The sequence below is a fragment of the Petromyzon marinus genome, chromosome 2 (assembly GCF_048934315.1).
Source record: "Petromyzon marinus isolate PM22_M1 ecotype Great Lakes invasive population chromosome 2, UKy_Petmar_22M1.pri1.0, whole genome shotgun sequence".
Classification (NCBI taxonomy): domain Eukaryota; kingdom Metazoa; phylum Chordata; class Hyperoartia; order Petromyzontiformes; family Petromyzontidae; genus Petromyzon; species Petromyzon marinus.
This window is the reverse complement of record NC_133668.1, coordinates 16,368,195-16,391,178: the sequence shown is the minus strand read 5'-3', so window position 1 is coordinate 16,391,178 and position 22,984 is coordinate 16,368,195. Positions and strand designations below refer to the sequence as shown.

Below are 22,984 nucleotides of genomic sequence, written 5' to 3'. Positions count from 1 at the left end.
TCATGAAGCCATCCACATATACAGACACAACTTCAATCGAGAAGATGGGTATAAACTGAATAATCATTGGAAGGACGTTATCAACCAGTTTAAGTCATAACTGGTTGTGATGTTCCCATCCTACCACCTTCCGATGTTGGTTCTTATTTTCGGCTATTTGATTTTACATTAACAGGTAAAATTTCCCACACTAACACAGCCACCTCGCTCGCCGAGCTTGACGTTGCTGCTCTGCGATCTTCCATTAACATGCTAATCTCTCATATTAACATAACCACCTCCGCACTCTCGTCGTGGAGGCTGCTCTCTGATTTTACATTAACATGCTCATTTATCACATTAACATCACCAGCCCCGCCCACTTTATGACCCTTGGGCTACACTCATTTTAAACCTTTAAAACAGTCTGCCTCAGAAGCTTTCCCCCTCTCTTTTCCTCCTGATGATGATCGCTTGTGTTATGATCGAAACGTTGTAGTTTTTTGTTCTTTTTTGTTATTTTCTTTTAACTTATCTACGTGACTTTACCGAAAGACCCAAAGAATATGAATTCCTGTAATACCGAAAGCTTTAAGTTAAAATCTAGCCTATCATCAGTAGCAACATCATTTGTGAAATCATCACTGATCACATCATCATGATTCAGGTAACAATTTTGTTATGGTAAATTCTTCGTGAAATTCACGAGCGAGGTGTGGGAATAAAAATTTCATGGAAAGGTAATGGGAAAACATGCGGAGGGGGTACAACACATACACAATGGCTTAATTTTTTTTAAATATAAGTATATAACCATTTAAATGGTCTAAATAACTTTAATGACATAGTTAATTGACAAGTATCAAATAGGGGGCAGTTGGTTTGAGTAGAAACAGCAATCCCACCCTCCTGCCCCCACCTCCATATGACTCAAATTACAATCGTAATAACTTTGTAAATTTCAGACATGCACACTTACTTTCTGACCCTTCAGGAAGACTGAGTCCAGACGCAAACCTTTGTCATCAAACAGAATCGCCTGTAGTACACAAAGATAAGCACACAAACAGCATATATAAATATACATAACGTAAGATAAATAAACATACCTTACATATGTAGAGGAGTATTGTGAGTAACCAATGAGGGGGCAAACAGAAGGAGGTGCAAGCAGGTTGACAGTCAAGGATGACGTAACATCACGGGTGGTCTAAGGGGTACCGTCGGGAACAAAGGCGGGTCCGAGCTGGGGGAAGGAGCCGCCCAAGGGGTTCTTAAGGGGGACCCCGTGATGAAGGCGTGGTCGTCGTGGAAAGCCAGGGTACGGATCGGCTGCAGGGGGTCGCTACATCCTCGTCGCGGAGCGGTGTTGGCTGAACCCCCGCTCCGGGCAGACGATCACTTGCAGCGCCTGGAATCAGTCTTCGTCAAAGTGCGTGCTGCTAACCTCAAATTTAAACCACAAAAGTGCCACTTGCTGCAGTCTTCTGTAGAGTATTTGGGCCATGTGGTCAGTGCGTCAGGAGTTGCTACGGACCCTGATAAGACTGCTTGTGCCCGTTCGTGGCCAACCCCCACATCTGTCGCCAAGGTTCGCAGATTTGTGGGCTTTGCCTCATATTACTGTCGGTTTGTACGGGATTTTACAACAATTGCTAAGCCACACCACGCGCTGTCCACTAAGGGCCAAAAGTTCCATTGGGGCAAAGCAGAGGAGTAATTCGTCGCCCTACGGGATTCCCTGGCTGACGCGCTTCCCCTGGGTTTTCCCGACTTCTCGCTGCCCTTTGTTCTGGGTAATGCCATCGACACAGGCATAGGGGCTGTGCTTTCCCCGAAAGGGTGGTAGCATATGGCAGCCGCGCGTTATCTTCCGCGGAGCAGCGTTACTGTGTAACTCGTAGAGAGCTGCTTGCCATTGTCTATTTCGTTCAGTTGTATAGGCCCTACTTGTATGGAAGGCGGTTTATTGTCCGGACGGATCATGCCGCCTTACAATATTTCTTGCGCATAGATCAACCTTCCGGTTAGCTGTCCGCTGGCTCGAGGTGTTGCAGGAGTACACATTTTAAGTTTATTCACAGAAAGGGGGCCACAACACGGAAATGCGGACGCCTTGTCGAGGTTGGCACCGGGCAGTGGGTGTGCATGTACGACAGGTTCTAGTCGTTGCAGGCCTCCAGTTCAATCCACACCTCAGTTGGTGGCGACGGCCGACATGCTCCTCTTCAAGGTGTGCCGCTGCCCACGGATTGCGGACTAGGTCTCGCTCGTAATGAATGGTCCCGCCTACAGATTGATACCTCCCCAGCCGTTGCCCTGTATGATGGCCTCCTTATGTGATAGGACGCTGAGTTAGAGGTATTGAATTGTGGTGCCCTCAGGCCTGCGGGGGAAACTAACTCGCGTAATTCACGAAAAATGCATGCACTTGGGGATTCAGAAAACTTTGTTGACCGTCAAACGGGACTATTACTCTTCTTTGGTTCTTTCGGTAAAGTCACGTAGAATGAGAATAAAATAATAAATTGATCAAATAAAATAACACAATAATATTCTCACGACGTTTCGGCCACAACACAAGCGGCCTTCATCAGGTGAAGGGATGAGACTGTCTGGTAGGACAGCGCTGGAGTGAAAGAGCCACGTTCAGATCACGGCCTTTAAGCTGTGTGAGAGGAAACAAAGTGCCTTGACAAAGGAATTAGCATATAATTTAGCATTGAAATGGATGAGTGATTAGCTTGTGATGGGCACAGAAATAGCTATGTTAAAAGTTAAAGCATACACATCCGCAGAGGCACCCCTTGATAAAGGAATTAGCATAGAATTTAGCATTGAAATAGCTAAGTTAAAGCATACACATCCGCAGAGGCACCCCTTGACAAAAGAATTAGCATAGAATTTAGCATTGAAATAGCTGAGTGATTAGCTTGTAACTGGTCACAGAAATAGCTACGTTAAAGTCAGAGCATACACATTCACCGAGGCACTTAGTACAAATCAAACAGGAGAATTTAGCATTGAAATAACTAGGCGAATTTAGCATTGAAATAACTGAGTGATTAGCTAGTGACTGGTCACAGAAATGACTATGTTGAAGTCAAGGCCTACACATCTGAGCTATTCACAGTACTATATAGTGAACCAATAAAAAACTAAAATATAAAATACCTTAATGTTATCAATAAACTCTATATTCTCCAATCAGCTAAGCTACCAACAATAAGTCGTTATATATCACAATGCTATATGGCGAAAAAAATGGGTGGATTCTTACCCTCAACTTTAGCACCACGGATAGCTACGGGCCCCGTTCAGACGGACGAGTTCATCCATGGTCGGAACAGAGGAGGGGGAGAGAGACAGCTGCGAGGCGCTATTATACTCCCATGTTGTAAACCATACCATTAACCGTGGTGTGAGAGGTATTAAGAGTCAATGCTGGCGAAAGAGCTGCGGTCTGAAGGTCATTGTAAAATACAATTAATTAAGAAGAGAAATGATTTAAAACATTTTTCCAATGGTTACTAAGCCAGAATCCATCTTCTCGGTTGAAATTGTCTCTGTGCTTGTATATGTGAATGGCCTCATGAACGAATCTCTCATGGTAGCCGGTTGGTTTGCAAAGAACCTCCGTCTTGGAGAAGTCAATGTCATGTGAGCCCACTGAATTATAACATATATAGAGTTTATTGATAACATTAAGGTATTTTATATTTTAGTTTTTTTATTGGTTCACTATATAGTACTGTGAATAGCTCAAATGTGTAGGCCTTGACTTTAACATAGTCATTTCTGTGACCAGTCACTAGCTAATCACTCAGTTATTTCAATGCTAAATTCGCCTGGTTATTTCAATGCTAAATTCTCCTGTTTGATTTGTACTAAGTGCCTCGGTGAATGTGTATGCTCTGACTTTAACGTAACTATTTCTGTGACCAGTTACAAGCTAATCACTCAGCTATTTCAATGCTAAATTCTATGCTAATTCTTTTGTCAAGGGGTGCCTCTGCGGATGTGTATGCTCTGACTTTAACGTAACTATTTCTGTGACCAGTTACAAGCTAATCACTCAGCTATTTCAATGCTAAATTCTATGCTAATTCTTTTGTCAAGGGGTGCCTCTGCGGATGTGTATGCTTTAACTTAGCTATTTCAATGCTAAATTCTATGCTAATTCCTTTATCAAGGGGTGCCTCTGCGGATGTGTATGCTTTAACTTTTAACATAGCTATTTCTGCGACCAGTCGCAAGCTAATCACTCAGCCATTTCAATGCTAAATTATATGCTAATTCCTTTGTCAAGGCGCTTTGTTTCCTCTCACACAGCTTAAAGGTCGTGATCTGAACGTGGCTCTTTCACTCCAGCGCTGTCCTACCAGACAGTCTCGTCCCTTCACCTGATGAAGGCCGCTTGTGTTGTGGCCGAAACGTCGTGAGAATATTATTGTTTTATTTTATCAATTTATTATTTTATTCTCATTCTACGTGACTTTACCGAAAGAACCAAAGAAGATGAATCATTGCAGTCACGAAAGCTTTAAATCGAAATTTAGGGACTATTACTGGCCGGGCATGGAGGGCTACGTGGTGCTATTCATCAAAGGCTGCCAAGATTGCGCGCGTCGGAAGCCTCCAGTTTTGCGCGATCGGCCCCCGCTGCAATCTATCCAGGTATCGTGTAAACGAACTTGTGGCCCTTGACATTTTAGGCCCATTTCCAACTTCTCAGCAGGGCCACAAGTATCTTTGGTCGGGGTAAAGTACCTCATGCTGGCCCATGGCGTGGCCCTTACATGATCAGTCGGCCTCGTCCAACACCGATACCTTTTTGCATGGCTACATGTTAGACAAGGGAGTCCCGAAGCAGCTTCTAACCGACCAGGGTTGAAATTTTTCTTCCCGACTCTCAAGGAGGTCTGTAACCTCCTGGGCACGAAGAAAATTAGAACCTCACCCTACCACCCTCAAACCGATGAAATGATGGAGCGCTTACATCGCGCCCTCATGTCCATGCTGTGCCACCAGGTGAACGAGACCCAGTCGGACTGGGATCTGTTTATTCTGAGCGTCCTCGCCGCGTATAGGTTGGCCCCTCAAGCCTCAATGGGATTTTCACCTTTTTATTTAATGTACAGAAGGGACCCCGAACCCCTGATGCACATACAGCTGGGCATGGGCCGGTCTAAAAAAGGATCCGCCGTGCCCGCTTCGATGAGAGTCACGCTTGACAGGTTGCGGGAAGCACGGGAGACCACTGTAAGCAATTCGGCCAATTGGCAAGCAGCTAATGAACGGTTGGAGAAACACCAGGGATCCGGGCTTCCGTGGAGGAAGGGGGATAAACCATGGCTGTATTGCCCACAAGTACCCAAAGGGCTGTCCCCTAAATTACATCGCCCTTGGCAGGGTCCCGTTGAGGTCGTGGAGGTCCACCGGCCACAGTGTGTGCGCATCCGATTCGGTCGCCGTCACTGGATTGTTCATCCATCCAGGTTGAAGAGATATGTATTGCCCTGTCCCGATGATTCATCCCCACTTCCGGAGCAGCCGGTGCTTGATGTGTCCGACGAGCCTGGCCACCCAGGCCAGGATGCGGTGCATCCCGCGGAGCTGCCGGCATCCTCGTCGGGGGAAACGACGGCCGAGGACGCACCGCTCGCGCACAAGCAGGTTGCTGCTCATGGGAGCAGAACGGCGTCACGTACACGGTCCAGAGGCGCTGTTCCGCTGAGCTCCTCCTTCTTGCCCCGTATCGACAGACGTCCGTCGTCGCCAACAGTGTGGTCGGCACCATGGACTGAGGGATGGCGGCCTTCCGTCCAACTTGCCGTTCTACCTTAACACTCTTGTTATTCCCTCGCAGATTGCCCTGCCTCCTCACCTCCAGGGATATTATTATTGTTGCAATTGTTGTTGTTGATGGTTTTCTGGCTGTATGGTGTTGACCCCACCACGGGTTGTTTTTCAGTATTATTAGCAGCCGGGACGGCTGGGTTTTTTTATGGGGGGGGGCGAGATGTAGAGGGGGCGAACCGAAGGAGGTGCGAGCGGGTTGACAGTCAAGGATGACGTAACGTCACGGGTGGTGTAAGGGGTACCGTCGGGAACAAAGGCGGGTCCGAGCTGGGGGGAGGAGCCGCCCAAGGGGTTCTTAAGGGGGACCCCGTGACGAAGGCGTGGTCGTCGTGGGGAGCCAGGGTAAGGATGGGTTGCAGGGGGTCTCTCCCTTCCTGGTCGCTGAGAGGTGTTGGCTGAACCCCCGCTCCGGGCAGACGAGCATTTGCTCGTGAGAGAACAGGGGATAGCCGAGGGTAGGGTCCCGTAGTATTCAGTAAGGGTCAGCTGGAAGAGGGTCTCTCTCTCCTCGTCGTGGAGTAGTGTTGGCTTAACCCCCGCTCCAGGAAGACGAGTGAGAGAGCCCAAGGGGTAGCCGAGGGTAGGACCCAAATAGTATTCAGTGTCCGGGGTAAAGGACCGAGATAGAGTGCACCTACACTGGTGTGAGCGTAGGATGTCGAGTGTGACAGTGATTTAATAAAGGGCAACAGCCCTTATAGTGATTTGAAGCTTTCGTGACTGCAGGAATCCATACTCTTTGGTTCTTTCGGTAAAGTCACGTAATTTATTTTATTTTATACCTTCGTGACTCATCTCCGCGTGGTTCTACTGCACAACACATACATACACTAACAAATACATGATTCCCTCCAGTCGCTTGCTCGCCGGTGATCAGTTGCTGCTTCATAACTCTTATATCACAACTGTTCCCGTGAACGTCATGTTGAGTACTTGTTCTTCCATACTGTTTCGTCTCAACCATACTGTGTTCAATCACCACAGTGTAGGTCAAAAGCCAAAGATCTGCCATATAGCCTTCGCAGACTGTTGGGGCAAGTGCTGTTATGAAGGCCAGTATGGTACACAAGAGAATGTGGCCAGCACACCGTACCAGGTACTAATTTGAGGATGAGTCGACCTAGAGGAGGCCCAGGACCGGTTCAGGTAGCCGTCACTGGTATTGCCTGTGAGCGGGAATCAGTCTCGGGTCGCCGGGTTCGTAGCACAGCGCACATAGCAATGCATCACCGTTCCCCACACACTGCAGGTCACACACACTTACATCCACACACAATGGTAGCCTGACACACTCAGAGACACACAAACAACTTAAGAGCTGCAGGTTCTGATGAGAAGGGGGCTCGGGGAGTTTGGAGAGGGGTAGAGGGGCTGTGACCTTGCCGCCATTGCCATGGGTTCTCAGGATGCCATCCTGCCAAGCCTTAGCTTTCTTGGTCTTCTGATGAGTGTAGAGCACCTGTGGCAAGGACACAACACAAGCAAACAATTACATTTTTAATTTTTAAAGAGCGCCCTTCACGTCAGGGAATCTCAAAGCTGTTTACATGCCATATAATGGAGTATTTATTACATGTATTATTTAATAATGGGTTAAAATAGCTCATAAGGAACTAGGTAAAATATTAAACCTAACGTGCTGCAATGAAGGGGTGAGGAGAAGAGGAGGGATAGCAGTGAAGGGAGAGGGGTGTTTGAGGGGAGTGGGAGAGAATGGAGTGAAGGGAGGGAGGCATGATTCTTCCCGCAAGGGTGAGTGAGGTAGATAACGGGGTAAGATAAGAGCAGTTTCAGTAGTGTACTGTACGAAAGCCTGAATGCAAAGGATGATGGAAGTCGTGGAGAGAAAGGTGGTTGGAAATGAGAAAAGATTATCTCAAACACCTTGAAGAGGAAGGAGAGATTGGAAATTGGGCAAATATGAGCGGGGTTAGAGGATGGCAGTGATGGAGGCGGCCTTGAAGAGTGAAGAAAGGGTAGAGAGATAACTGATTAACTCGTGATACTCTTGATAGGATGCGAAGGAAAATAACAGTTTTCAGCGCAAGGGTTCCAATGACTCGGTGGCGTGTTTGAGGCCAGTGATTAAAGATGAGATGTCTCGATGGTCAGACTGATGGGGAGGATCAGGTGGTGGGGGTGGAAAGGGGAGAAAAATAGGGTTGAGAAGAGTTCGAAAAAGAATGAGTGCAAACAGCACACACACACTACACAGCACATGCAATTTATTTAAGACTCAAACAGCACACAACATACACGCTAAACAGTATATCCAATGCATAAATGACTTAAGAATCATAATATTTATGTAGCCTGGATTAATCGATGAACTAAGGAGCTCTTTTGTCACACATTCCAGTAGGACTTACACAGCGCACACATGACAGAGAGTACAAACAATCCATGCAACACGACAGTACACACGTGCATATTACACACACAGTACATGATACCAAGGCTGTAATTATAATAAATATGCTCAAAATGTCCCCTCCAATATATTGCTATAAAATAGATTTCTGTTTATGATTGTGGTTATGGTTGTACATTATTAATCCCTAATCTCTGACATTACATACAATGAAACAAGAAAAGGTAAAAAAGAAAAAACAGAGCAATGTAATACAATACACTATTAGACATTATTGTAAAAAATAAATAAAGAGTCCATCCTATCTGTTAGTGAATTTTTAAAATTTTAAGCAGGAAATTCGTTTTCAAATGTAGATTTTTTTCTGGGGGGGGGGGACCCCGGGGGGGGGGACCCCCCAGACCCCCTGGAAGATTTGGCCCCCCCCAATGTTGACTCCATGGCTACGGCCTTGCATGATACAATACATAAGACATCGTGTACTGCACAGTAGATGTCACACTTGACATGACAGTACACTCACAGTGAATTCTTGTGATGCCATTGTGAACCTGCCTTCAAACTCTTAGCCTGAAACACATGGACAATGATTCATGAAAAATGTTTTCTAAAGAACAAAGTACCACATTTAGAAATTAAACAGAATTAAGCAGGGAATCTCAAAATACAGTACTTTATCTCAAACGCAAAGGGATGTTAAATGAAATTGAACCCCTGCTTAAACCCCATTACATTGGTGGGCATTGTACATTAGCATGACCGGTCTATGTGCACAACCACTGTAACATATCTCTTAAAAAGCGGTGGTCAATTGATCAACCGCACAGAAAAAATGATAGGCTGAATCACTCCCAACGAAGTGTCTTTTAATTGAACGTCGGAGTCGTCAGTCGAGAACTCCGAGCAGAACGCGACTCCGACGCGCTCACACACATGGCAGTTCGCCAGTGTTGATCTCTGGAGTAATCAAATGGGAAGATAATGCACAGAATAACCAACAGGGCAGAATTATAACTTCAAGCACGTTGTCCCTTCACGTACAAACTGCACCCCGTTGATACATCCCCACCCCACGTCTAAGGCGAATGCAATCCAACACTATAACCACCATCGTCAACCCGAAGGCAATATATATCTCTCGAATACAGCAACCACTTTGTGTAAAGACAACAGTGGCTGTCTCCTTTGTATCAACCGGCTCCCGCATATGAATTAGGAATTTTCCGAAATTGTTTCCGGCCTGCTTATCCGAGTCGGGCAAACGCGTATTATAGTCTTGTGATAAAAAAAAAACAATAATCTAGAATTCGAATGCAGCCGTAGGCAGGGAGATGAGGAGAGAGATCGTTCGATACATTGAGACTGACAAAGACATTGAAAGACAGAGGCAAAACAAAAAAGACACGGAGACAGTGATATTGTCAAATGTAAGGAGTGAGATACACAGGGAGAGACGCAGAAACATAAGACAGATGGATACAGGTTGAATGGGTGACAGACGCAGAATGACAGAGTGACATACAGCGACAGTGACAGACAGGGGGACATTCACAGAGACAAAGCGAGACACAAGCACACCACAATCAAAGATTGAGAGGCACAGATTAAGGGAACCAAACACAAAGGCAGGCGGATGATATACAGAAAGACAGAGGGACAGACATAGATCAACACAGAGATACAAGAGACACACACAACTTTTGTCTGTCTTGCCGCGTCTGTGTTTTTTTTTCTGTTTACGACAAAAAGGGCGGGAAATAATTTCAGGCAGCGATCGCGACGTCACATCCGCTCGTGTTGACATTACGAGGCAATATATTTTGAAAAAAATCATATTTATTCGTATGTTCCCGTTATCATTCGAATTTTAGACGTTCGCAATGAAACTGTATTGCGATCAACTGCGTTTTTCTAAAAAAAACTATAAACCTTTTGTATTAATCGCGTGGTGAAAACGTCGCATCCTGGCGCCATGTTGCTCAGGGAATGGCGCCTCAGTTCAGTTTACATTTATTTAGGTATAGCCCTGTGAGCCATTCGGCTCTTGAATCGGGTGCAACCACAACAAACAAAAAACACACGAACAAGAAAAACATCTTAAAGTAACTGTGTGACTGCGCAAATAGAAAATCCATGAAAAAAAACAAAATATTCCTGAAAAAAGCACCGTACACCAACGCTGTGTACAAAAAATCCCAGTGGGATGCAAGTCAAACAACAACAACCACAAAAACTTAGATTAAGGTCATCAGTCTAACTCCGTACTAAAACAAAACAAACATGTCCAAACCAAAAAACGTTTTCGAAATCACCAAAAAATAAAGCCATAATTGCAACGTAACAGTGATCATAGGGACTGTCCGAATTTTTACAATAAACTACATAAATAACATGTAACACCAAATCATAGGGCCATAGCTGGCTGGATGAGTTACTCCACAACAACAGAAGCATCGGTCGGAATATCAAAATTTTCAATGCACCTTTAAGATCAGCACGCTAAATCAAAATACAGATAATACTTTGCAGCGGTCATCCGGAGCGAAAACATTTTATTTTATTTTATGCCAATGAATAGCAGTGGCAGCTAGGGGTGTACAACTCCTCTAGAGCAGTTTTGAGAGAAGATCTCATAGGTAGCGATTCAAGTTGCAGTTTATTGGCAATAGCATTCCAGACCCTGGGGGCATCAATAGCAAAGGCCCTTCCCTCCCCCCTTCCGATATGCGATGACACATATACAGCGTGCTTATTTAACGGCAAACGTAATTGGTTTCCACTTGGCTAAACGCTGACAATGTCTGTTTTATAGATGATCTGTGGGTTGTTTGCGTTGCAATCGGGCCATGCGCAACTGCGTTAAGAACAACCTGGTGGCCTGGGGTTTGAGTCCTGACCACAGGAGCATCCTCACTGGTGAGAGAGACGTCTCACTCGGCCTTCGTCTCTGCCCGGGCCTTCGCCCGCATTCATAAACCCGCACCGACCAGCATGGCCAAAGTTTGGCAAAAACAATCCTCGTGTCCGATACGGCTTGGACATGCCTTCGTCCAACAGTGGCTTGACAAAGAGACGGAGCAAGCCTGTGGCAAAAAAATATAAAATAAAAAAAACACGGTACCAGAGTTGACTTGGACTAAATTAATGACACTGAAGTTATTAACTCCGGAGGGCCGTATTTACCGATGAGTGTAAACATCACGTTAAAAAAAATCCTTTCTAGATTTTTATGTCGACCGACATTAAGGCGCCAATGACTTCGCTAGTATCCGAGAAGGGGGGAGGGAGGTGAATTAGTTCCCACAGAAACATGTCCAAGTTTAACATTCAGGCAGAAGCGAATCTTCATTCATTGAGTCGAGTCAGCTGGTGTCATTCATTCATTGAGTAGAGTCAGCTGTTGTCATTCATTCATCGAGTAGAGTCAGCTGTTGTCATTCATTCATTGAGTAGAGTCAGCTGTTGTCCTTCATTCATTGAGTAGAGTCAGCTGTTGTCATTCATTCATTGAGTAGAGTCAGCTGTTGTCATTCATTGAGTAGCATCAGCTGTTGTCATTCATTGAGTAGAGTCAGCTGTTGTCATTCATTCATTGAGTAGAGTCAGCTGTTGTCATTCATTCATTGAGTAGCGTCAGCTGTTGTCATTCATTCAATGAGTAGAGTCAGCTGTTGTCATTCATTCATTGAGTAGCATCAGTTGTTGTCATTCATTCATTGAGTCGAGTCAGCTGTTGTCATTCATTCATTGAGTAGAGTCAGCTGTTGTCATTCATTCATTGAGTAGAGTCAGCTGTTGTCATTCATTCATTGAGTAGAGTCAGCTGTTGTCATTCATTCATTGAGTAACGTCAGCTGTTGTCATTAATTTATTGAGTAGAGTCAACTGCTGTCATTCATTCATTGAGTAGAGTCAGCTGTTATCATTCATTCATTGAGTAGAGTCAGCTGTTGTCATTCATTGAGTAGCGTCAGCTTTTGTCATGTATTCATTGAGTAGAGTCAGCTGTTGTCATTCATTCATTGAGTAGAGTCAGCTGTTATCATTCATTCATTTAGTAGAGTCAGCTGTTGTCATTCATTCATTGAGTAGAGTCAGCTGTTGTCATTCATTCATTGAGTAGCGTCAGCTGTTGTCATTCATTTATTGAGTAGAGTCAGCTGTTATCATTCATTCATTGAGTAGAGTCAGCTGTTGTCATTCATTCATTGAGTAGAGTCAACTGTTGTCATTCAATCATTGAGTAGAGTCAACTGTTGTCATTCATTCCTTGAGTAGAGTCAGCTGTTGTCATTCATTCATTGAGTAGAGTCAGCTGTTGTCATTCATCATTGAGTAGAGTCAACTGTTGTCATTCATTCATTGAGTAACGTCAGCTGTTGTCATTAATTCATTGAGTAGAGGCAGCTGTTGTCATTCATTCATTGAGTAACGTCAGCTGTTGTCATTCATTCATTGAGTAGAGTCAGCTGTTGTCATTCATTCATTGAGTAGCGTCAGCTGTTCTCATTCATTCATTGAGTAAAGTCAGCTGTGTCATTCATTCATTGAGTAGAGTCAGCTGTTATCATTCATTCATGGAGTAGAGTCAGCTGTTGTCATTCATTCATTGAGTAGAGTCAACTGTTGTCATTCATTCATTGAGTAGAGTCAGCTGTTGTCATTCATTCATTGAGTAGCGTCAGCTGTTCTCATTCATTCATTGAGTAAAGTCAGCTGTTGTCATTCATTCATTCAGTAGAGTCAGCTGTTATCATTCATTCATTGAGTAGAGTCAGCTGTTGTCATTCATTCATTGAGTAGAGTCAGCTGTTGTCATTCATTCATTGAGTAGCATCAGCTGTTGTCATTCATTCATTGAGTCGAGTCAACCGTTGTCATTCATTCATTGAGTAGAGTCAGCTATTGTCATTCATTCATTGAGTAGCATCAGCTGTTGTCATTCATTCATTGAGTAGAGTCAGCTGTTGTCATTCATTCATGGAGTAGAGTCAGCTGTTGTCATTCATTCATTGAGTCGAGTCAACCGTTGTCATTCATTCATTGAGTAGAGTCAGCTGTTGCAATTCATTCATTGAGTAGCGTCAGCTGTTGTCATTCATTGAGTAGCGTCAGCTGTTGTCATTAATTCATTGAGTAGAGTCAGCTGTTGTAATTCATTCATTGAGTAGAGTCAACTGTTGTCATTCATTCATTGAGTAGAGTCAACTGTTGTCATTCATTCATTGAGTAACGTCAGCGTTGTCATTCATTCATTGAGTAGCGTCAGCTGTTGTCATTCATTCATTGAGTAGCGTCAGCTGTTGTCATTCATTCATTGAGTAGAGTCAACTGTTGTCATTCATTGAATGAGTAGCGTCAGCTGTTGTCATTCATTCATTGAGTAACGTCAGCTGTCATTTATTTAGTCAGCTGTAGTCATTTTATTCACGGCGCGTCTTTATTCTGATTGTCTTGTGTACTGACTTGCCTCTTATGCACAAGAATAGAGTGACACGTGTGGTTAGCTCGCACCTCCTGAGGCTAACAAGAACCATACCTGCTTGACTCTTTTTCCCCCAGTGCTGATTTTGAACATACCGTACCAGTGACTAATTTAGGCTTAATCGACCGAACCGGAACAAGCCAAGTGTACACGTCTTCAGGAAAATTCTGATAAGTTTGTTTTGCATATGCACAGAGACTGCATTTTACACATGGTTGTGTTTAAAGTTCAGGTTTGAGGTGTCAATTGGCTACTTGTGCATTGTCAAGAGTTGAGTTAAGTCACTGGGCTTATGGTGTATGCCAGACATTAATACAGACGACTTATAAAGTTATTCTCCGTGTTGCCCACACAGGCTGTTGTATGTACGCATGTACATATGGAGGGTTTATCGGCACTCACCACTCTGTGGGCTGGTAGTTCCCCCTTCTCGTCAATAGGGGGCGGAAGCGCTACCACGCCAGTGTTAATGACCATGGCCCAAAAAGGGGCCAACGACAATCCTAGGAAACGGATCCTGGGACACATTCCCCGGGAGGGGGGACCGGGGGATAATGTCACCTTCCAGAAAGTTCTGGAAGGGAGGCGTGGCTAGGGCGGAGCAAGCCACGAACCAGTATATAAGCCGGACCTCTCAAGTGTCTGGCTCAGTCATCTCCAAGCCAAAGACCGAAGACCTGGGCTGAAGCTAGGACCCTGGACCCCAAGCTCCGTTGTCCTTCTAAGGGCCGGAGCTCAGTGAGGCCAGTGGTCGGGGAAGGATAGGTCCCTGGAGGATAGGACCCTGGACCCCAAAGCTCCGTTATCCTTCTAAGGGCCGGAGCTCAGTGAGGCCAGTGGTCAGGACCCGAGGACCCGGTACGGTCGGGTCAGCATCGCCTCCCCTAGGGCCCCAGCCGGAGGACGAAGGTTAACGGGGTTCCCAGTGATAGTGCCCGTATAGTCCGGAGGCCATACCTCCCCAGGTATCGGGTAAAGGTGGCCGCTATACCCCATTGTGTTAGGGACCTTGTAGAAAAGCCAAATAAATATCGTATTAAATTTTGATTTAAAGCTTTCGTGACTGCAGGGATTCATATTCTTGGTTCTTTCGGTAAAGTCACGTATATATTTTTATAGTTGTATTGTTTTATTGTTTCCCTTCTTCGTGACTTTACCGAAAGAACCAAGAATATGAATATCGTATTGCCTCACCAGAAGTTCTCGGTCAATTTATAGCCACTGCACATACAACACCGTACGTCGCTAACTGTGCTAATCAGAGGTGCAAGTGCTGTTGGAGTATGGGTGGCACGGTTCACAAGGGGGCGATGTAGCCAGCCTCCTCATTGCCGATGAACGACACCAGACGTAAGCACAGGTTATATTTAACACTGAACGAAACAGGTACTCATTTAACGCTGAGTCGACCCAAGTTTAGATATTCGTAACTGATGTTGGCTGTGAGTGGGAATAAAACTCCGTTAGGCGGTTTCACAGCACAGATCATGCAAGGAACATAATGGATGGTTCAGTGTGCTAACCACAACCATAAATGTTACACAATGCGTGCAACATAGAATTAATGATTGATTACACCACCACATTTGTCACCACGATATAACATTTTATGTCACGCTGACAGTGATTAACGTCAAGCTTTATTACACCATAAACATCCCATTATTGTGAGTATCGTTCCATATTTACTTTAATACTCTCGAAAAACAACATGAAATATTTAATTTAGTGAGCAAGCTAGTTTTGGAATGGATTTTCTACCACTTATCACATACATGTTATCAATCAGACTTTAAAAAGAGAAACAATTATGTAATACGTCTAGATTTAACTAATAAAAAATATATTTAATTCAAAGGAATTTTAAGTCATCCAAATTCTCTCAGGCAACAAGATACATTTTCACCAAAGCAATTCAAAGCAAAATTACAATATATTTTCCAAATTCCAATATTATTACAGCAATAAATGAATAAACATAGATAAAGTATTAATGAACTAAAATTTGCTGATAAAAGAGTAAATTAAATGGATAACCAAAATTATTGAATCACTTCACAAAATCTATGAAAAGCTCCACTGAATGTAAATGAGTAAAACAAAATTAGACTTAGCCAGGGCATATCGCCAAAAAAGTTGGTCGCTGATGTGAACGAGACTGGTGATGGAAATGCCGCCAAATAAGAGAATGTCCCCAAGATTACGACCATTGTGGAGGTGGAACAATGAGATCAGTTCATGTGCAGAACTGAGCTGACTTGCGGCATAAAAACCAAGAGTGGTGGCATGTGGAGCCTTCATCTACAAGTGGACAGACTATAAGTGATGATCATTGTTTACAAATAAGACCCCAAGGAATAAACTGTAAATTTGTTTTCATAGCCTTATGATGCTCAAAATAACAAGCAAATAACTGAAACATTAAGGTAAACTCAAAGAAGTACATTTTCAGGCAGTTGAATGAAATATATTATAACTATTCTGCCTTTGCAAGTATTCAAAGAGTCTGAAGTGTCATTCTTCATCATTGTAATTCACTCCCTGGTACTTTTTAGAGTTCAACTTCTGATCACAGAGATTACTTTTACCACGAGTTTCAAATGCATCTGATATCAAAAGGCAAGAATCAGCAAAAAATAGGCATCTTAGACAGATATAACATGCCTACCCATAATAATAACTACTTTGATAAGAAAGAGGGACTGCTATGCACACAGCCACAATCCATACGAGGCCCAATGTGGTTCCGGTGATATTGAGGTTCCTGGCGATTATCGAACTTTCCAGTGCTCCATGCGCATCACCTCTAGTCCATTTGTCTTGCACCTACAAGAAAAAAAAAGAGATCCATTAGGGTGCACAAGGTTTTGTTTTTATTCTCTTACATAATGATATAGAATAAATGAATATTATACTCAGAAAAACCTAGTTAAGAAACTCCTTTTTATAAGGGTCCTGCTTGTGTTGTTTGGACAATTATTTCTGAGTATTTTAGCAGTGCCCAGAAAAAAACAGCAATGCATGTGGGAGAACACAAACACTTTATAAAGACTATATCATCAACATACTTGTGTGGTGATGTTCTATTCAGGCACTTAATTACACCTGCATTTAGGTGTTTTGTGCATGGTCAGTAACAATCCTCCATGATTTACCATTCCTCTCCAAATTGCTGGATTTAAAGTATGTTCCACAACACTCAAGCAATGGATATTTCACACAAAATTGAGCTGCATTTGCTCTTGACATGAATACAATTTTCCATTTCTGAATACGATAGGACATTTGATTAAAGTTTGGGATGATGTAATTGTCTATTGCATCTCAGAAGAGCTCTTATTACAGATAGTGGGCTAAATTAACATTTTAGTTCTGCGGAGACGTAACAAAAGACTTCTATCAAAGAGATATTCGCACAAAAAAAACACAGGGCTATCAGCTGGACCCCACACAGGTGAAATGTGCGTGTTCAATTGGATGACATTTGTGTGAAAACACTATATTACAGAATTTATATTCAAACCACCACAGTGTGTCTCTGGAGCTCACTGGACTACATAAACGTGTCTCTATGGGTAATACATTTGGGTTTCGAACCCCTGGGCCCTTGGGAATTGGTATTTCTGGAGAGGGTAAACCACTCACCATCGTGGAAAACACCAGTGCAGGGATGCCGATCGGCCAGCACAAGCAAAGGCAGGTGAATATGGACCAGCACAGATAGCTCTGTGGTGCAATGCTGACAAACGTTTGAGGCTGTTGCTGTTGTTGTTGTTGTTGCTGCTGCTGCATAATGACTATCTGAGGCGCTTGAACAGGTTGCGGGTAAGCAGACATTGGAATGGGGTAATTGGGGGGCACAGGGGGTGGATATGTAGGGCCTGCATTTTGCGCGCCCGATATGGTGTAGGGAGGAAGGGGTTGGGACCACCCAGAATTGTCCGGTCCATGCATTCTTGTCTTGTTCACCTGAAGGACTGGTGGCCTTTCAACACAACACAGAAAGAACAACATATAGATTTTGAGGTGGCTTTTCATGTAAATATTGGTTTTTATTTATAGTTATGGCAAAGGTTACTTGAGTCATTACGACCAATACAGATCATGCCACTAAAATAAATACCATCATCTTACAACCTGTACACTTGCCACATCCACTCTAAACCCAGTCTTCATTATACCCAAATATAAGGCCATTTTTCAATCTGAAAACTGTTTTTATCAATCAGCCTTCTGGGGGGGAAACATGTCTAGGCACATTTAAGTACTTACATAACCTCTGACCAATTTTCGAATGTCATTATCTCATCAGCGAATTATGCAAAATTGTATAGAAACGTTTTTCATTAATCTACAGGGACCTCTATCTAGTGCGAAACAGTAGATTTATACAAACATCAGTATATGCGCTGTTGTTAAGGATTATGGGCCAATACACTAGCCCATTTCTCTACATTTTAATTCGTCAATGGGCTTTCTCGACAGATGTTTTGAGGAGCATTTCTCTAATCATTCAAACTTTGGTTTGGTTTCGACTTTCAGTCACATAAGCCAGCTAAGCAAACGCTGATATGTTTCCAGATGTTATAGGCAAGTGCCACCAGCCAACACATAATGAGCCAATAGGAACTATTGTACAAAAACTAAACATTTATTGTTGGATTGCTCATAGAAGGGGTCAACGGTCATAGTGAAAAGAAGTTGGGTTCTGCGTCAGCTCCTTCATCGGATGGCTGGATTTGGAGAATGCTCGTTTCCTGGTGCCTGTATAGAGGTGTACAGGCACTTTGTCTTGCGAATGACGCACGGGCAACGCTTTGTACATGCCCAAGGTAAAAATGTATTCCTCAGTTACTGCAAGTAGATATCTTCGAGGTACGAATAATACCTTATTCTTCTGTAAATTTTGATAACATTATTTGTACTATTATGATTCTTGGAAGCAGTGTTTAATCGAGCGCAACCATGAAGATGGCAATTAAATAAAAGTGGACATTAAAATTAGTTTTTTACTATATTTTTTATTTTACAAGGTAAGGCCCACTGAGCTATATAATTATTTTTCATAAGCGACCTGGCCACAAATGATAGATTAACGAAGTGGCTCACCATGTGGAAATGTATATCAGCCATTAATGAGGATCAGACCTAGCTATGGCTCCCGCTCCCCTAGCATTGGGGTAGGGGGGCCACCATAAAAGTAATTCACCACTCGGGAGAGTGAACTCGGGTGGGCCAAAGTGATATTTCGTGGCTCAGGGCCAACCCCAGCAGCCCACTAGCACCAACTCTAATGAGGATTATTAAAAAGAACAAGTCATAATTGAACCATCTTTTGCCGTTGGTTTTCACACCTGATGATGATTGCTTGTGTTGCAGTCGAAACGTCGTGCAGTTACAATAAATAAAGCATTTCTTATAATTGAATGAACAACGAAAATGATGAATTCATATTCTTGCAATGCCATAAATAAGCCCGAATATACAGAGTGATAGCGTTTTACTTCTAATTTTGATCAACGTATTTTTGTTAAGTTGTAAATATTTCGTCAGAAATTTTAATATAAAAAATATACGATCCAAGGTGATCATATAAATATATTTTGGAAAGCAGACCTTACAATTATGGCAGACCTTGTATTGCACAATCAGGCAATAGGGTATTCTGAAACATTTTTTCAGAAATAGCTATATATACATGTTGTGTATCTGCCCATATGGCTGAAAACTAGTCGGCATAGAGTTAAGAATTACTCACTGCAACTGAAGGGGCATCTCCGAATTACAATCACCACCATGTGGTGATTTATTCGGGTTAATCTTGTGTTCATATGAGCATTGTTATAAAACAGGGGTGTTTAATTAGTTACATTAAAAAAAACATGTTTGCCACAAAGATGATATTATCACATCAGTAAGGGTCGTTTACCATAAGGGTAAGTCTTACATTTCTAAAAGAGAAATCAGATTGGGTGCAACGCAATTGTGTAAAATATCAATATTGGGAACTCTAATTTGCCCATTTATTTTCCATACAATTACCATCAAAACCACCTCTGCGGTACAAAATTCTACTCACCTGGTATCGACAATCAAGGGTATTTCCCTGTCCCCAGACGACTTGCTTGTCAGTTTTGATGTAGTTTCCTTATTCACCAAGGTTCCTGTACCTGACACCATCGCAATCATTGAAGACTTGGTTCATCAAGGACTAAACACTGAGGTACCCCCCCCCCCTGGTGAGACACTGTTTAACCAATACATACTTCACTTGGAATGTAACTTTCTACAAACAAACTGAGGGCACCCCAATGGGCTCTCCCCTATCTCCGGTTATAGCTAACATTTTCATGGAGAAATTTGAGACTGACGCGATACAGACTGCCACTCTGCGCCCAACCTTATGGAAGAGGTACGTGGATGACACTTTTTTCATCTGGTACCTGCCCTGGTGAGACACTGCCTCACCAACACTTATTTCACCTGGAATGGAACATTCTACAAACAAGTGGAAGGTACCCCTATGGGTTCTCCCTTATCTCCAGTGGTAGCCAATGTTTTCATGGAAAAAAATTGAGATGCCATCCAGGCAACCATCCTACGTTCTTCCAAGTGGAAGAGCCACGTAGATGACACGTTCGTCATCTGGCCACATGGCCTGCCAGCTCTGAACCAATTCTTCAACCACCACATCAATTCCATACACCCAGCCATCAAATTCACCATGGAGGTGGAAAGGGATGGCAAGTTACCATTCCTGGATGTTTTAATCAAAAAAAGACCGGATGGCTCAATGGGACTCTGTCTACAGGAAAGCTACCCATACGGATGCTTATCTGAAACCGGATTCCCATCACCATCCATCACAGAAGAATTCTGTCATCAAGACTCTGTACCATAGACCCCAATGCATATCCGACCAGGAACACATAGGCAGTGAACTCAAGCACGTACACCAAGCTCTTAAGGCTAATGGTTACTCCGACTATACAATCCGCAAAGCTATCACTCAAACCATGAAGAATGACCCTCTTGAGGAGCCTTTCAAAACCATCACTTTACCCTACATTGCGGGGATCACAAAAAAGATCTCCAAAATCTTGAATAAACACAAGATCCAGGTCCGTTTCAACACATTACATAAAATCCGTCATCTGGTTCTGTCTGTAAAAGATGTGATTCCGGACATACAGTACCCTGGTGTCTACAAACTAAGTTTCCTCTGTGGTAGTAGTTACATTGGAGAAACCAAACGCCATGTCTCGGACCGCATTCGTGAACACAAAGCAGACCTTAAACACGGTAGGACCAACACCTCGGCCGTGGCAGATCATTGTTATAATTCAGTAGGCTCACATGACATTGACTTCTCCAAGACAGAGGTTCTTTGTAAGCCATCTGGCTACCATGAGAAATTCGTTCATGAGGCTATCCACAAATACAAGCACAGAGACAATTTCAACCGAGAAGATGGATTCTGGCTTAGCAATCATTGGAAGGATTTGATAAACCATTTCAGGTCTTAATTGATTGTTCACGCTTACGGTGGCTTTCAGACAGCATCCATTATTTTTTTCGTCTCCCCCCTCCTCTTTTCAGAACATAGATGGACTAGTCCTTCTAAATAAACTGCCAAATCGCTGCGCGTGGTGCTGACGTTTTTATAAATAAATAAACCGTTTTAAAATAAATAAATTAATGCGAACCGACACTTCTTTCAAATGTTTCTTGCCGTTGGTTTTTTTTTCACACCTGATGACGACCGTTTGTGTTATGGTAGAAACGTCGTGATAATTTTTTATTGTTTTATATATTTGATTATTTTATTGTTTCCCTTCAACGTGACTTTACCGAAAGAGCTAAGAATATAATCTAAATTAGTTGTATGTATAATAGTTGTCAAAAACATGCAGTCATTTAAATAAAGTTTCATCATTACAATCTCTCAAAACTGCAAAATGATAGATTGGGAATCCAGGGAAGCGCTCCATCTGCCAAACTCGACTACCAAAAAGCCACAATAGCTGGAAATTAAACACCGCTCTAAAAAAGGGTTGCGTGTGGATAAGGGGGTGAAATGTTGAACACAGAGGGTTGACCATTTACTGGAAATCTATGTTGACCTTGCCCTCTTTTTTCGTGTCCTTGAATGGTGTTTGAAAACACTTTTTTGTAGAAAGTAGTTTTTAAATAACCATCCCATCAATACTTTAATAACATACATTATATTTTTAACAACCAGTAACATAACTAAATAACTCAATAAATAAATAGGTCATGGTTGAGATGCACATGGGGAAGCGTGCACAAAGACTAAGGTAAAATAACATTCATCTCTAATTCAATGCTGTGTTCCAGAATCGGCCTGCCTAAGGGTCTTGTGAACTTAGGGTCTAATGAAAGAAATGGCTGGGTGTGTAAATGCTGTCTTGATAATTACAGACATTATAGTGCCAGACTACCCAGCCACATCTATTGAGAAGCACCGATTTATTAATCAAAATAATTTACACAAACACCTTCTCTCACTGTGTTTATTGCATAAAAAACTATTCAAACTGAGCATGATTTCTAATAAGGTCCATAGAATGTAATTTCACAGCTGCCAAATCAATATAAATGACAATAAAAACGCCCATTACAAAGATAAAAGTGAGTGATGAGTAATTGTTAATAATGAATACGAATGTAAATGTGAAACAACGTTAAAGGGTTTTGAAAAATATAAAAGCTCAATCTAGTAGGAAAGAACTGCAAGCAATGAGGGTAAAACTATGCACAATGCAGAGCGAGAAACCCTGCCTAGGTGGAGTACATGAATATCTTCTAAAACATTTAAAATGAGTAACATGTATCTTGCTTAACATTGTATTTGTAAAATAACTGACTATTCCTTGGTTCCAAAAACAATACAAAATGTCGCTTAAGACAGGTAATTGTTCTGGACAGACAGCCGAGATATCACAACCCTGAAAACATGCACTTCTTACCTGCAATTGGAACTTGTTCAGACTTGTTCAGACTGAAGTAAGTCAGAGCATGCACAGAATGTATATTTCCCCAAGTCTTATTTAAATTAGTTGCAACTTTTACATACGAGGAACTGGAAACAGCGTTTGAACTAGTTGTTATCAGCAGTTCTATTTTAGGCTGTATAAGGATGTATTGGGCATCTCGATGTTTGCATACCATTTGCAATGTTTCATTTTTTAAATAGGTTTGCATTCCCATTTCCTTCCTTGTCCCCAGAGCATGGCTTCCTTATCCACTACATCAGTTTCCAAGTT

At 42.8% G+C, this 22,984-nt stretch overlaps 1 protein-coding gene and 1 long non-coding RNA gene across 7 annotated transcripts in view; both read right to left on the bottom strand.

Annotated features, from left to right (window-relative positions):
* The window catches only part of ZGRF1 (zinc finger GRF-type containing 1), a 34,673-nt gene extending 24,689 nt beyond the window's left edge, over window positions 1-9,984 (bottom strand). Inside the window, exons 1-4 of one of the 6 annotated variants that reach the window (XM_076070744.1) lie at window positions 9,911-9,981; window positions 8,736-8,782; window positions 7,220-7,300; window positions 959-1,018 (exon numbers count right to left, since the gene is read on the bottom strand). In XM_076070744.1, the coding sequence (XP_075926859.1) occupies window positions 959-1,018; window positions 7,220-7,300; window positions 8,736-8,756 (162 nt within the window). In that variant the 5' untranslated portion in view covers window positions 8,757-8,782; window positions 9,911-9,981. Of the gene's footprint in view, window positions 1-958; window positions 1,019-7,219; window positions 7,301-8,735 lie in introns of all 6 variants that reach the window. The other 5 variants (XM_076070739.1, XR_012945696.1, XR_012945695.1 and 2 more) reach the window with 5 other exon arrangements.
* A 6,130-nt stretch (window positions 9,985-16,114) lies between these two features.
* LOC142929382 (uncharacterized) lies at window positions 16,115-22,767 on the bottom strand. Its single transcript, XR_012945678.1, has 4 exons — window positions 22,688-22,767; window positions 19,777-19,867; window positions 17,343-17,682; window positions 16,115-16,523 (listed from the first exon to the last, which is right to left on the bottom strand). It is a non-coding gene; the product is annotated as an uncharacterized LOC142929382 (long non-coding RNA).
* Between the last annotated feature and the right edge of the window lie 217 nt (window positions 22,768-22,984).